This window comes from Neovison vison, chromosome 2 (assembly GCF_020171115.1).
Source record: "Neovison vison isolate M4711 chromosome 2, ASM_NN_V1, whole genome shotgun sequence".
In the NCBI taxonomy this organism is placed as follows: domain Eukaryota; kingdom Metazoa; phylum Chordata; class Mammalia; order Carnivora; family Mustelidae; genus Neogale; species Neogale vison.
Window position 1 is genome coordinate 97,058,689 of NC_058092.1, and position 14,186 is coordinate 97,072,874.

At 38.7% G+C, this 14,186-nt stretch overlaps 1 protein-coding gene across 1 annotated transcript in view; it reads left to right on the plus strand.

The window, feature by feature from the left end:
- CAPZA1 (capping actin protein of muscle Z-line subunit alpha 1) overlaps positions 1 to 11,510 on the plus strand; it is a 49,901-nt gene extending 38,391 nt beyond the window's left edge. The window contains exons 6-10 of the mRNA XM_044238924.1: positions 73 to 152; positions 753 to 831; positions 6,305 to 6,376; positions 9,510 to 9,572; positions 9,960 to 11,510. Coding sequence (XP_044094859.1) covers positions 73 to 152; positions 753 to 831; positions 6,305 to 6,376; positions 9,510 to 9,572; positions 9,960 to 10,100 — 435 coding nt within the window. The 3' untranslated portion in view covers positions 10,101 to 11,510. The remainder of the gene's footprint in view (positions 1 to 72; positions 153 to 752; positions 832 to 6,304; positions 6,377 to 9,509; positions 9,573 to 9,959) is intronic.
- Positions 11,511 to 14,186: the final 2,676 nt, after the last annotated feature.

Below are 14,186 nucleotides of genomic sequence, written 5' to 3' on the forward strand. Positions count from 1 at the left end.
TTTTTGTACAGTATTTGTCACTTAGATTAAGTATGTTTTCGGAGTCTAACTTTTTTTTTTTTTTAACAATAGGTTTATGCTAAAACTATAGATGGCCAACAGACCATTATTGCATGTATTGAAAGCCACCAGTTTCAGCCTAAAAACTTCTGGTAAGAAAGTAGATGTTCTCTTTTATTTTTATTTAACTTATATTGGGAAGGAACCAAACCAGCTGTTGATTGAAAGTTATTTCTTAATCTAAATAGTTTGGGATAAGTTATTTGACTGAGAGACTGCGGTTACCATCTGTAAAATGAGGGATTTAGATGTGAACATTTAGCTTCCTTTAAACTCTGAGATTTTATAATCTTTTTAAAAAGGGCTCTTAATATCAAGTGAGAATAAGTGGTTGATTAATAAAGTGCCTTGTTGAAAATCTGAGTTTTATTTGGGTTTGGTTAATAATACTGAAGCTAATTATAAAGTTCAGCAGCCCATCTATCTGTGTATGGAAGAGACTTCCATGAACAGTATAGGCATGGTTTTCTATTCCAAGATTGAAAAATTAAAAATGAAAGTCAAAATAATTTAGAAAAGGTTTATGTTTAGGGACTTGGATACAGACTTATATTTGAGTAGATAGAGCCTTAGATATGTCAAACTGGAAATGACCCCCCCCACCCCACTTTCCCAAATTCTTTGCCTCCGTGGCAAATCACCTCTTTCTCGGGCTTACTGCTAACTCTGCAGTCGTGTGTGTGTTTTAATAGGAATGGTCGTTGGAGATCAGAGTGGAAGTTCACCATCACACCACCTACAGCCCAGGTGGTTGGAGTCCTTAAGATTCAGGTGAGACCCCCACATGATAGTAGGCCATGTTGAAGTTGAAAACAAACATGGAAGTTGGTATTTGAAATAAGAAATGACTGTATGTAGATAGATGCAAAGGAATTTGGATGGTAGTAAATAGAAATAGGAGCCTCCTTTGTGGGGAAGTAGTTAAAAAGCTCTTCTGGATTGATAAAGGATAGTCATGTGGTATGTACTGCTTGCTTATTATTTTTCTCTTCCAAAGATAACCTAAGGTTTTTCCAGGAATTATCAAATAGCAGTTCTAGGGGTACCTGTGTGGTTCAGTCAGTTAAGCATCCAATTCCTGATTTCAGCTCAGGTCTTGATCTCAGGATCGTGAGTTCAAGCCCTGCATTGGGCTCCACACTGGGTATGGAGCCTACTTAAATAATAATAATAATTTTTAAAAATAGCAGCTCTAAAAAAAAAAGAAAACAATTATTAAGTGACTAAGTAGTAGCCACTCTAACTTACTTAGGGTCTCTTTGTATATTACCTCATTTAAGCATGTACATAGACATAAAACTTAACTCTTAGCTCTGAAAAAAAGCTACCTGAATGGGATTTTTATTTTGTTTTTTTAAAGTAATAACAGAAGGTTTTTAAATCAAGTAAGTGACACAGGAACTAGAGAAAATTGCCAAGTGTCATCATGTATGGAATATAAGTAACTGAGCTGAGTAGATTTCTAACGCTTGTTTCAGAACAGATAGGCAGGTGAATAAGAAACTTGTTAATTCATTGGATGCCTATCTGGGTCAGAGTTTTCTGGTATCCTAGCAGAGATTTGACTTTCAAATTGAGGGTGATTTAATTCTTAAGCCCAACTAACTCTCAGGTCAGATTAAAAGTTACTGAAAACAGAAAGTCAATACCTAATCGTACCTTTATTATATTGTGTTCAGTCTTGCTTTTATAATAATTAGCAAGAGCTGCCTTTTTAAAGGGTATAATTTAATCAGATATCTGTACCCACTATTTTCAGGATAGCTCCCTGCTACAAGTTAACAGCAACTTTCTTCCTGGGAACTTTTCCTAGCCACAGGAGCATGCCCAACTCCGATTAGGCAAGCTGGAAATGTTAATTTCACAGCTCTGGAGCAGCCCATAGTGCCATACAAGAGTTGATAGATAAATAAATATGCCGGCTTCCTCACCTCAGGTGGGACAACTCTGAAGCATGTTCTACTTAGTCTTCCAGAGACCAGGGCCCATAGCTGAACATACTGTTCATTAATGCACCTATAACACTCCTTCCCTTCTGTATCTCAATACCTCAGTCCTTACTAGTCCTTCCTGAGGTTACCTCCCAAATAAATTATTTCCTCTCAAATCTTTGTCTTGGGGTTTGCTTCTGGGGGAGCCCAACTTAAGACAACACACATCCTATTTTGTTTCTCTTTAACTGTTCATATGAGTAGCCTAATGCTTTAAGTCTCCTGTAACTATGACATTAGCACTAACCTAGTAGCTTACTATAAATTTATGTAACTTTATTTTCTTCTAGAAGGAAATGATTGTTTGTGTTTCAGCTTTGCCTGTGAAAACTTAGAAATTAAGAGTACATTATCATAAAGAATGATAGTTTCTGATAAGGCTTAAAACGGGGCCAGTACCCAGACCTCATTTATACCTTTTAACCAGATTGGCCCATCACACCTTGGGGAAAAGCTTGCTTCGTGTACATATCTTAAAAATCAGAGTGAGAATTACTTGGAAGTCACTAAGATATTTAGCTCTTTGGTTATTCTGTAGGCCAAGGGGTACTTCTGGGAAGTCTTGGTTTCTGACCAATTTATGTTGATGATGGTCATGTTGAAATTTTTATTAGAAGATGAGACCTAGAAAGGTTTTATTGCTTTTGGCAACTTTGAAGCTGGGGAGAGCCTGGCCAAGGATCTTATTGAGAATATCTGATGTCATTGTCCTCCCAACCCCTGGACTCCTCCCCCTAAGCATCTCAGTAAAATGGTTTGTTCCCTTCCCTGTCCAAAAAAAAGTTTGTTTTACAGTAGAGTTTGGGGTGCCCAGCTGGTTCTTGATCTCAGAGTTGTAAGTTCAAGCACCGTGCTGGATATAGAGATTATTTAAAAATAAAATATTTTTTTAAAAATTAAAAAAAAAAAAACCTCAGAGTTTAAGCTTAATATATCATTGGTGTATTAGATAATGACATCAATATTTTTAGAATTTTCAACTGAGTTTATAAACAGCAAGACTTAGTGGCCTTAGTCTATATTCCTATGCATGTCCTAGTTGTTAAGACACATGATAGAAGTTCAGACCTGTTGCATGGTCCTTGTTCTTGGACAAAAAAAAATTGCCCTGCATAGTTCTTTCTTTCAGATGGTTCTTAGACACCTATCTCAAAATATGTAAGTCCTTGTTTCTTCTCTGGACAGAGCTCCATTTTTAAAATATACCTTGTCCTATTTGTATTCACTCCTCTTCTTAGTGTTCTTTTCAGTCTCTGGACTCTTAGTTAAAAAATGATTAAACAAAACTAGTGTTTGGGTGTGATCCACCTGTATCTTGAACTTCCATGTCCTTGTAACATAGGCGGGTCAGATCTGAGGACCCAGAGGGGGCCCACAGGACCAGCCAGGAGGGTTGTTGGCTTGGCATAGGATAGAAATGAAACTCAAGACAGGAGGAAGTGAGAGCAGAGTTTATTGAATAGTGTAAGTGATAGAGTATGGCAGATAGAACATCTGGCAGACTCAGAAAAGGAAAAGCGAAGCTCCCCATCACTTGGAATTAGGGATTTATACTGGTAAGGGATCCAGGGTACATGTTCCTTCAGGAATTCAGGTTCCAATCAAAGGTGAGTGCCAGGTGAACAATAGGTATATTCCATAAATCACCGAAGGTAGGGTATATTAATGCCAGTGTCAACCAAGGTTTGTTTGAAGCTAATGTCCCAGAACATGCTTGGGATCCAGTTCTTCTCAGATGTTATCAGGTGTTTGAGGGCCTGGGATGAAACTTAGAAAATGATTCACTTTCTTGGATCCACATGGAGTGGGAACATAGTTTCTTTGGTTTACTCAGATGCAAGTATGAAGAACATGAGTAAATAGGACTTAGCCGAGAAACAGCGGAAATAGGGCCTTTCTGAGTGGAGTCCATTCAGCTCCCTATATCACTTGTGTGTGGGAAGTTTAACCTTTACATGTCATCCTTCCTTAGCGCAGTCTTTTTTGCCTAGATCTTTTCTGTTCTGATTCTTGCATGTAGGTATTACAGGCATTTATCAACTCCTTGCTTTTCCAGTGTATTCTTAAATCGTCTTTTTCTCTTTAAACCCCTTTAGAAAGCCAAAAGATAAAATTTACATGTCTGGAGAGGGTATGGAAAGTCTTCTTTGTCTTGCCCATTTGGACAGAGTGAGCTGGGTTTTTTTCTCCCCTTAAACAAGGCCCTGTAGTGGATTCATATTGTCTAGGGAAGTCCTTTTGTTGCTAATAGGATCTTGATTTCTGTCTAGATGAAGTCTTGGGTATTTTAATTCCCTTCTGATGATATCTTAGAAGAGTTAAGTCCCTAATGAGACATGTTACTTCTATCTGAATCAGAATTTCCAGTTTTTTGACAAAACTCAACAGTGGGAGGTATTACGCATGTTGAACATGGTTTTAGTTCTGGAATTTGACCTAATTCATTGTCTAGCTCCTCTTCTTATTCAGTATGTGAACATGGATAAGTTATTAAGCTGCCTCAAGCCTGAGTTTCCTTAACTGTAAAATAGGAATAATAGGGGTGCCTGGGTGGCTCAGTCAGTTCAGTGTCTGCCGTCTGCTCAGATCATGATCCCACAGTCCTGGGATCAAGCCTGGTGTCAGGCTCCTTGCTCAGCAAGAAGCCTGCCTGTCCCTTCCCCTCTGCCTTCCATGCCACCGCCCCACCTTGTGTTCTCTCTCTGTCAAATAAATAAAACCTTTAAAAACAAAACAAAACAAAATAGGCATAACAATGGTCCCCCTTTCAGTGTTTTTGCAAACATTGAATGAGATAAGTAATAACTAAAATGTTTGGCATAGTGTTTTGGTTTTTTTTAAAGATTTTATTTATTCATTTATCAGAGAGAGAGAGCACAGAAGCAGGGGGAGCAGCAGGCAGAGGGAGAAGCAGACTTCCTGCCGAGCAAGGAGCCCAATGCAGGACTCGATCCCAGGACCCTTGGGATCATGACCTGAGATGAAGGCAGATGCTTAACCAACAGAGCCACCCAGGAGTCCCTGACATAGTGTTTAACATATAGTAAGGACTCAAATAATAGATATAGTATTACAGGTATAGTTCTTCTTTTTTTCTGCTTTATCTCTGCAAACATTCCTTTTTGTCCAGATGTCTCCTGGTAGCTTTAACTAGATGAAGGAAACAAACAGTACCTAGACTACTATTCTAGCATTATGCCCCAGTTTCAGCTCCCTCCACTTAATTTCCTTCATAGCACAAGTGTAATCTTTCAAAAACATTCCCTTTCCCTGAGTCCTGTCACCTTTAATAGGATAAAGTCTGGATTCTTAACATGGTTTATAAGGCAGTTTGCTTTTCACAGTCTGTCTCCTGCTTGCCTCAGAGCGCTATCTCCTGCCACACTCCCCTCCACACATACTCATCTGCTGTGAGTTCTTTATTCTTCCCTAAACTAAACCACTCTCTTGTCCTTTTTCTATCCCCTTGCTAGATGTTGTTCTCTACTTGTCCATTTAGGTGACAGCTCCTATTTGCAAGACCCTGTTCAAATGCACATAACAAAAGGATACTCTCATCCTATTTCATATGACCAGATTGAAGCCATGTTAAAGTGTCTGAACCTATCTTGTAAGTTGCAAAAACTTCTGACACGTTGTTGGTTAATCTGGCTCTTGTGTACGCCTCCTTCTTGCTACTTGGTCTAATACTTAGAGCACCCCACTTTACCATACATCCTTAGAACTGCTTTTGCCTTGCTTTTGTAGTCTAATTTACCAGTAGCCTATTTGCTTTTTCAGTTTGTCTTTAACTGTCAGTTCAGTTTTTCCTGCACTTGGTCAGATCTACTTACCAATATTGATGATTGTATATGTGGAGAGATATATAAGGGATTAGGATCCATTAAAATTCTTGGGTTTTCACAGAGAAAAACTGTTAGATTTTATTTTAATTATTTTAATACTCTTAAGAGTGGACTCTTATTTAAAGTCTTTGTATTCACAATACTAGCACAGTGCCTGGAATGCAATAAGCACATAATAAATATTTGTTGAACTTAATAATCAGTTTCCCCTGCTAAGAGAAAGTGAGAATTCTTAAAAATTGACATTTTAAGTTACCGTTGGTCATATTAATATTTTGTTCAGAGTTGGTGAAGATTGGGGATGGCTTTAAAAAAAAGATTTGGCATGGCTTAAGGCATGGATTTGTACCTTAGCAGTGGGTTTCCATATGAACTACACATAAACTTGCTCAACCTTTGTCTCAACAGGTTCACTATTATGAAGATGGCAATGTTCAGTTGGTTAGTCATAAAGATGTACAGGATTCAGTAACGGTCTCGGTGAGTGTGGAATATTTAATATCTGTCTCACTTGTGCCTTATTTTTCTGTAAAAAGTTGATTTTTTACAGAAAAATAGTACTGATTCTGAGTACTGATTCTGCCACTAGAAATTCAGTTTGTTTTCAGTGCTTTGATTTTGGCAGCTTATAAAAGTTTGCAGTCAACCCGATATATTAGTTCACAGTCTTTGACTAAATATATAAGTAATTATGTAAATACCATAATGTAACATAACATGATATAACAACAGATAGGATAATGGCTTTAGAGAATCCAAACTTCTTTCTCTCTTTCTCAGTAGTGAGATTTGCTCAAGGACAGCAATATCTTCCAATCAATAAATCCTATAGGGCTACATTCGTATCACTAGAGAAGCTGAACATTTTTAGGACTATTCAATTAAAAAGTATTGCATTCTGGGGTGCCTGAGTGGCTCAGTGGGTTAAAGCCTCTGGCTTCAGCTCAGGTCATGATCCCAGTATCCTGGGATCGAGCCCTGCATTGGGCTCTCTGCTCGGCGGGGAGCCTGCTTCCCCTCCTATCTCTCTGCCTGCCTCTCTGCCTACTTGTGATCTCTGTCTGTCAAATAAATAAATAAAATCTTAAAAAAAAAAAAAAAAAAAAGGTATTACGTTCTGTACCTGAAAAGAAGGGACATAATTTTTTTGCATTCTCAGTACTTCTTTATATTCTAGAAGGTATTGAGCACCTTCAAAAAGCTTTTGTTTAGGGTGCCTGGCTGGCTCAGATGGTGGAGCATGCAACTCTTGATCTCAGGGATGTGATTGAACCCACAATGTGGGGCTTGAACGCCCCACATTGAGTATAGATCTTAATTAAAAAAAAAAAAATCTTAAAAAAAATTAGGGACATCTCGGTGGTTAAGTGGGTAAAATGTCTGCCTTCTGCTCAGGTCATGATCCCAGGGTCCTGGGACCAAGCCCTGCATCTATCTATCTCTGCCAGATAAATAAATAAATAAAATCTATAAACAAGTAAATAAATAAAAAATTTTTAAAAAATTAAAGGGGGCGCCTGGGTGGCTCAGTGGGTTAAAGCCTCTGCCTTCGGCTCAGGTCATGCAGGGTCCTGGGATCGAGTCCCGCATTGGGCTCTCTGCTTAGCGGGGAGCCTGCTTCCCCTGCCCCCACCTGCCTCCCTGCCTACTTGTGATCTCTGTCTGTCAAATAAATACATATAAATTTTAAAAAAAGAAAAGAAAAGAAAAAAAATTAAAGGGATTCCTGGGTGGCTCAGTTGGTTAAGCAACCAACTCTTGATTTTGGCTCAGGTCGTGATCTCAGGGTTGTGAGATCCAGCCCCACACTGGGTTCTGCACACAGCAGAGTGTCTACTTGAGATTCTCTGCCCCTCTCCCCACCACCAGGTGCTCTCTTGCTCGCTCACTCACACTCTCAAATAAATCTTTAAAAAAATAAATAAAATATTTTAAAAATTTAATAATAATAATAATAATTTAAAAATTAAAAGGAGGGGCGCCTGGGTGGCTCAGTGGTTTAAGCTGCTGCCTTTGGCTCTGGTCATGATCTCAGGGTCCTGGGATCGGGTCCCACATCGGGCTCTCTGCTCAGCAGGGAGCCTGCTTCCCTCTCTTTCTCTCTGCCTGCCTCTCCATCTACTTGTGATTTCTCTCTGTCAAATAAATAAATAAAATCTTTAAAAAAAAAAAAAAAGGAAAAACAAAAAACCAAATAGCTTTTATGTATGTTTTATCTGTTAGTATATACCTTATTAGAAATTAAAACTCAGTAATGTTAAATATTTATTAATTTAAAAATACAGTAACAGGGACACCTGGGTGGCTCAGTCGGTTAAGTGTCTGCCTTTGGCTCAGGTCATAATCCAAGGGTCCTAGGATCGAGTCCCACATCAGGCTCCTTGCTCCGTGGGGAATCTGCTTCTCCCTCTACCTGCTTATCTTCCTGCTTGTGCGCACGTGTTCTCTCTCTCTATGACAGATAAATAAAATCGGAGCGCCTGGGTGGCTCGGTGGGTTAAGCCTCTGCCTTCAGCTCAGGTCATGGTCTCAGGGTCCTGGGATCAAGCCCCATATCAGGCTCTCTGCTCAGCAGGGAGCCTGCTTCACCCTCTGTCTCTGCCTGCTTGTGATCTCTCTCTCTGTCAAATAAATAAATAAAATCTTTAAAAAATAAAATCAGTCTTTAAAAAATTACAATTAGAAACCCGTTACTTGTTAACCTAAGTAACATTTTCATGAAAAACAACTATGTTTTCACAAAAACAGTATAGTACAAAGAATGGCATTGATTTACATTTTTACGAATTGTATAGTGTCTGACTTAATAAAAGACAACTGGATTCTCATATGTGCCCACACATTCCAGTAGCCATCAGAGTGATGAAGCCATCACACATTATGCAGCTTCTGGGACATGGATTATGCACATTTGAGAGGGGTAGTGGAAAAGCAAATGACTTAGAGTTGTGGGAAAACAAAACATGGTTTTGACTATTTGAAAGAGTCTGGAGAATGCTGCTCTGGGCAGAAAATCTTACCTTTTACCTTTAATTCTGTTCTACTTAATGATGAAAGGAAGAGAGAGAATGAAAAATGAACCAAAGTGAAAAGGCCACGTTAATATGTTCCTGAATCATGTAAAGCAAAATGTGGTTGGTTGGTTTAGTACCATAAGTAGCCAATAGAGGAGTGTGAGTTTAACATATATGGCTGACATTGGTGAGGGCATTGTTTATATCATCTTAAACCAGAGATATTTTCAAGGCCTTAAAATTTTAAGACATCATGATGATGTCTTTTGGGCATACTGTGGTAGATTGGAAAAAGCATGGGGTCTTATGGTGAAGACATGGATTCAGACTCTGTCTTTATCTTTCAAGAGCTGTATAATTTTGGTCTAGTCACTTACAAGGATTCTGTTTTCTCATCTGCAAAATAGAAGTGATGCTAATAACAGATCTACTTCACAGGGTTGTTGTGAGAATCAAAGAAGGTAGCATGCATGGGAGCACTTGACAAACTATAAATTGTTCTACAAATCTTAAGATTTCTTTAAAAGGTCTTTTCAATATGTTTTTATAGACTGCTTATACTTTAAGAAAAATTCCTATTTCCCCTCTTCCTCCATTAGAATGAAGTCCAAACTGCCAAGGAGTTTATTAAAATCATAGAGCATGCAGAAAATGAGTATCAGGTAAGATTTGGAACTGATTTTTCTAGATTTTTATTAGTACCTTATTATTTTGCTGCTAACACATTTTGTTAGACTTCTCTTTGTCCTTTAAACATAAATATTGGTGGTGTTCAGTGTTAGTAAATGTGGAGACTGCAGACCTTGCAACCTGACATTGTACTTATAGTCAAGGTTTCAACATTGGAACGGATTATAGCCCTAGTTTTAGAAATAATATAAGTGGGCTTCTTAACTCACTTCGGAGATGGGAGAGGAGCTTATTAGGACTATTACATGCTGTCTGTCCTTTTTAGAAGACTCAAGCATGTCCTTTGACTACAGAATTACTTTCCTAGTCACAACCATCCGTTTTCATTCAAGCAACTTATCTTCAATTATCTATTGCAGACAGCAATTAGTGAAAACTATCAAACAATGTCAGACACCACATTCAAAGCCTTGCGCCGGCAGCTTCCTGTTACCCGCACCAAAATCGACTGGAACAAGATACTCAGCTACAAGATTGGCAAAGAAATGCAGAATGCTTAAAGGCTGAATGTAGGATTCTTCAGTATGTGGAAAGAAAGGATTTAACATGCGGTCATATGATAAATAAGTGATTTATAAACAAGAGTGATATTTTGCTAGGGCTTTCAGAGTTAACAGGTTTTCTAGCCTCATGAAATACTGTTGAACCTATAGCATCGTCTTGATTCTTTTGTGTTCTCTGCCTTGTAATTTTCTGTTTTCACTATATCTACTTGTAAAAAAAATTTTTTTTAAAATTCTGCCACATTTAATGATGGAGTGAGAGAGAGAACTATCCTGGAGTCATTTTACTGTTTAGAAAATTTTCCTAGCCATGAAGTCCTGTTACTGATACAGACAGGTAATATGCTCAGTACTTTTCTACCCCTGTCCTTCAAAGCACTTCTGGTACTTCAGTGGTTTTTACTGATCCACCAATAGCTAAAGAGGCTATGCTACAAACTAGCTGAATGGAAGACACATTCATCCTTCTCCCTCTGACTGCTTTGATCATCATTTATAGCATCTCATAACCATAGTTTTCAAAAGTTTGGATTGGGCTTTTCAGGTCCTTTTGTGGGGCAAAGGAAGTTTTCTGGAAATTCCATTATAGTCAGCTTCTCTGGGGAAGTTGTTTTTAAATCCAAAGACTTGAACCACATTCCCTGCACATGAACGTGTTTGCTTTTTTCTCTTCCCTCATTGTCTCCTTCCCATCTAGTACCATTTTAGTAACAGACATCTGCATTTTTAGAAGGGTTTTACCCATTTATTATTTTTTATTATTATTCAAGAACTGCTGACATACTAGGGATGTAGTCGAGTATAAAACTTGAAAAATGCAGATGTTGAAGGAATAGTAGGTATCTTGTGCTTTAATACTTTGTGGCAGGATTGTACTATGAACAGATGAATCAAACAACTATGTACATCACAAACAAAACTAAAAATGAACCAAAGTGAAAAGGATACGTTCCAGGCAGTATCTTTCTATTGTAACCTGTTATTTAAGGGAATACTAGTGATTTGTTCTAAATGGGATGTAAAACTTGTTCCAAATTACTCTTCCTCAGTCCTGCCTGCCAAGAACTGAAATGTAACTGTGATATAGCAACCCTTCCCAGGTATATTGGCAGGTATATGTGTGATCTCGGAATACACAGGTGACATAGATATGATATGACAACTGGTAATGGTGGATTCATTTACATTGTTTACACTTCTATGACCAGGCCTTAAGGGAAGGTCAGTTTTTAAAAAACCAAGTAGTGTCTTCCTATCTCCAAATAAATGTCAAAAAAGAAGGGTGTTTGTGCTTCAGCTTTGTTTTTGCTCAGTAATGCAGTCAAGCAAGTTTGTTTCCAAGTGACCTGTTGAGCTGTGTAAGCATTTTTGTTTATTTCAAATAAAATATATTTGTATTATGTGTCATTCATACTATCCATTCATATCACACTATCCTCTGTATCAGGTAGTTCAATAGAAATATACCTGTTTTGTTCTTAAATTGTCTGAGTCTCTCCTTTGCAATCCATCTCTTCAGTTTTTGTTCTCAAGGTAAGGTAGAACTGTGTTAGGTCTTATTTGATGAGAATGTTCAGGGTTCTGAAATTGGTTCCTATTACATAGTCAGTGATATCCAAAGACTTGGAAAAAATAGCTTTTTTTTTTTCCCTCCAGTCTGAGCATTGTCTCTATGGATAATACTGATCTCTTCGCCCAGAGGCCACAAATGGTTCCAGGTTTGGATTCTTGGGGCGTTTCTTGTTTTTTGTTTGTTTGTCCTTTTTTTTTTTTTTAAAGATTTTATTTATTTATTTGACAGAGAGAGATCACAAGTAGGCAGAGAGGCAGGCAGAGAGAGAGGAAGGGAAGCAGGCTCCCTGCTGAGCAGAGAGCCCGATGCGGAACTCGATCCCAGGACCCTGAGACCATGACCTGAGCCGAAGGCAGCGGTTTAACCCACTGAGCCACCCAGGCGCCCTGTTTGTTTGTCTTTTAAAAGTAATCTCTACTCCCAGCATGGGCTCAAACTCACAACCCTGAGATTAAGAGTTGCATGCTCTACTGACTGAGCCAGCCAGGCGCCCCAAAGTTTTTGTTTTGTTTTCCATTTCTAGTTATCTCCTGTGTCATTGAGAAAGCAAGGCCCAAGTATGGTTGTAGTCACCAGGCAGGAAGTAGAAATGAAACAATCCCTGTACCTTGAGCTTGGGTGATACTTCACCTTGGCTTAACTCTAAATGCAGCTTTCCTTCCATGCAAATCTGATTTAGCTACAGACATGAGAAAAAGGCTTTTATCCTGGTTCTTAAGAGAGAACCAGAGAAGTTTCAGTGATTCACATTCCATCTAAGGCCAGTTCAAAATTTCCACCTTTTGGGGGAACATTTGTTGTACAACATTCTGTACTTGTAGTGCAAGCAGACTCAAATGTTCTTGCCTTTAACTTATTAACTCCCATCAGCCTGTCCCCAGCCTATCCCATCCATGTCCCTAGCCCATACAGACTTTTATAAAAACTCTTAATCTCTTGGCCATCTGAAGCCCTTGGTTACTTGTATAATTGGGAGGAAGTCAGCCCTTCTTGCCAAGTCCTGCAGCGACCTGACTTCCTTAACCTCCTCCAGCAGAATATTTGCTTGAATTGTGTCCATTTTATCGTGCAATGCTGCAATCAGCCTGTGGGATCCTAGGGCAAAGGTTTCTCAGCCAGATGGAAAGCAGTTTTCTGTGAGGCCTCACTCCTCTATTTGGATTTGAAATTACACTGCTGAAAACCATTTGTTTCATTTGAGCCTGGGTGGTTGTGCTGCTGTTAGTTGCCAGTTCCAGGGCCTGTTCTCTTTGATAATCTGGAACTTTGATGCTGGACTCATCTGGGTTCACGACATGCTTGGCAAACCTTGGCACATTTTTCTCCAAACTCACAAAAGACTGATACATATCTGAATGTCAATTTATAGTTTTATGATTTTATACAGAACTGCAAAGCTGCCTACTGCTTGGACGAGCAAAGAAAAAGGAGAATTGGTAAAAACAGAACAAAACTGGATGGTCCCATAAGATAAGTTGAGCTAGCTAAAATTCTCCCTTGAACAGAGAATGTATAAAAAGAAGGTAGATCTTAGCTGAGGATAGAAACCAATCTCATACCTCTTCAAATCCAATGTATCAAAGAGCACTATTAAACATAAGAACGTACTACTGATCCTCCTTATTCACAGTAAGTGTAAGGTTGTTCGAAAACACTGAAGTTTGCAAATACTTAACACTGCTCCTAGGAGAATACGGGGTGACGTTACTGGGAACTTCTGGCCACAACATTTTGGTCAACAGATCAATACATGATCTTGTTTTATATGTGTTTCTATTTAAATCATTTAATATACATTGTTTATTTATTAACATTGAACTCCCCGTCAACAGCACTATACCTCGTGCCTGACAAAGCTTACCTAAAGGGAATTTTCTCTGTAAGACCTATTGCAGCATTGTGCTTAGGAACATGAGACAGCACTGCCCCACTACACAGGCATGGGGACTATTTTAAGCAGAGAAATCAACGAAAAGGACAAATACAAAGGCAAGAAATGACACCACAAAATAGACCATGAAAAGGACATTTGTTTATAAAAGGAGCTGAAACAAGAAGGCAGAACATTACCTTGTTCCATTTCAGCTAGGACCACCTATACTGGACAACTTGAATTTGTTTTGCCGCTCTGCATATGTCCACAAATGACTACAAAGGTACCACAAGTACCAATTTGGTGGTTTCGAAGACACTTAAGGGAGTGGTGAACTTGGAAAACACACAATCTGCAAATAACAAGGATCAGCTGTACCTGCCACAGCCTCACCAATGTTAGCATTCAGTTGAAGTGTGACTTCGAGTTGCCTTAAGGACTACAGTCTGGTTGGAATACCTGAACTGGGAGTACACTGAAATAATGAATTGTAGAACCCAAGTAACTATGAAGTAATGAGAAGTAATGAAGAAAATACAGAGCTTTTAATAGTCTCCAAGTAGCTCTCTTGGGAGGCTATTATGGGTTTATTCTAGTAGTGTCGCCAGCCATGGTTAACTTTCAGATTCCCTTCAGT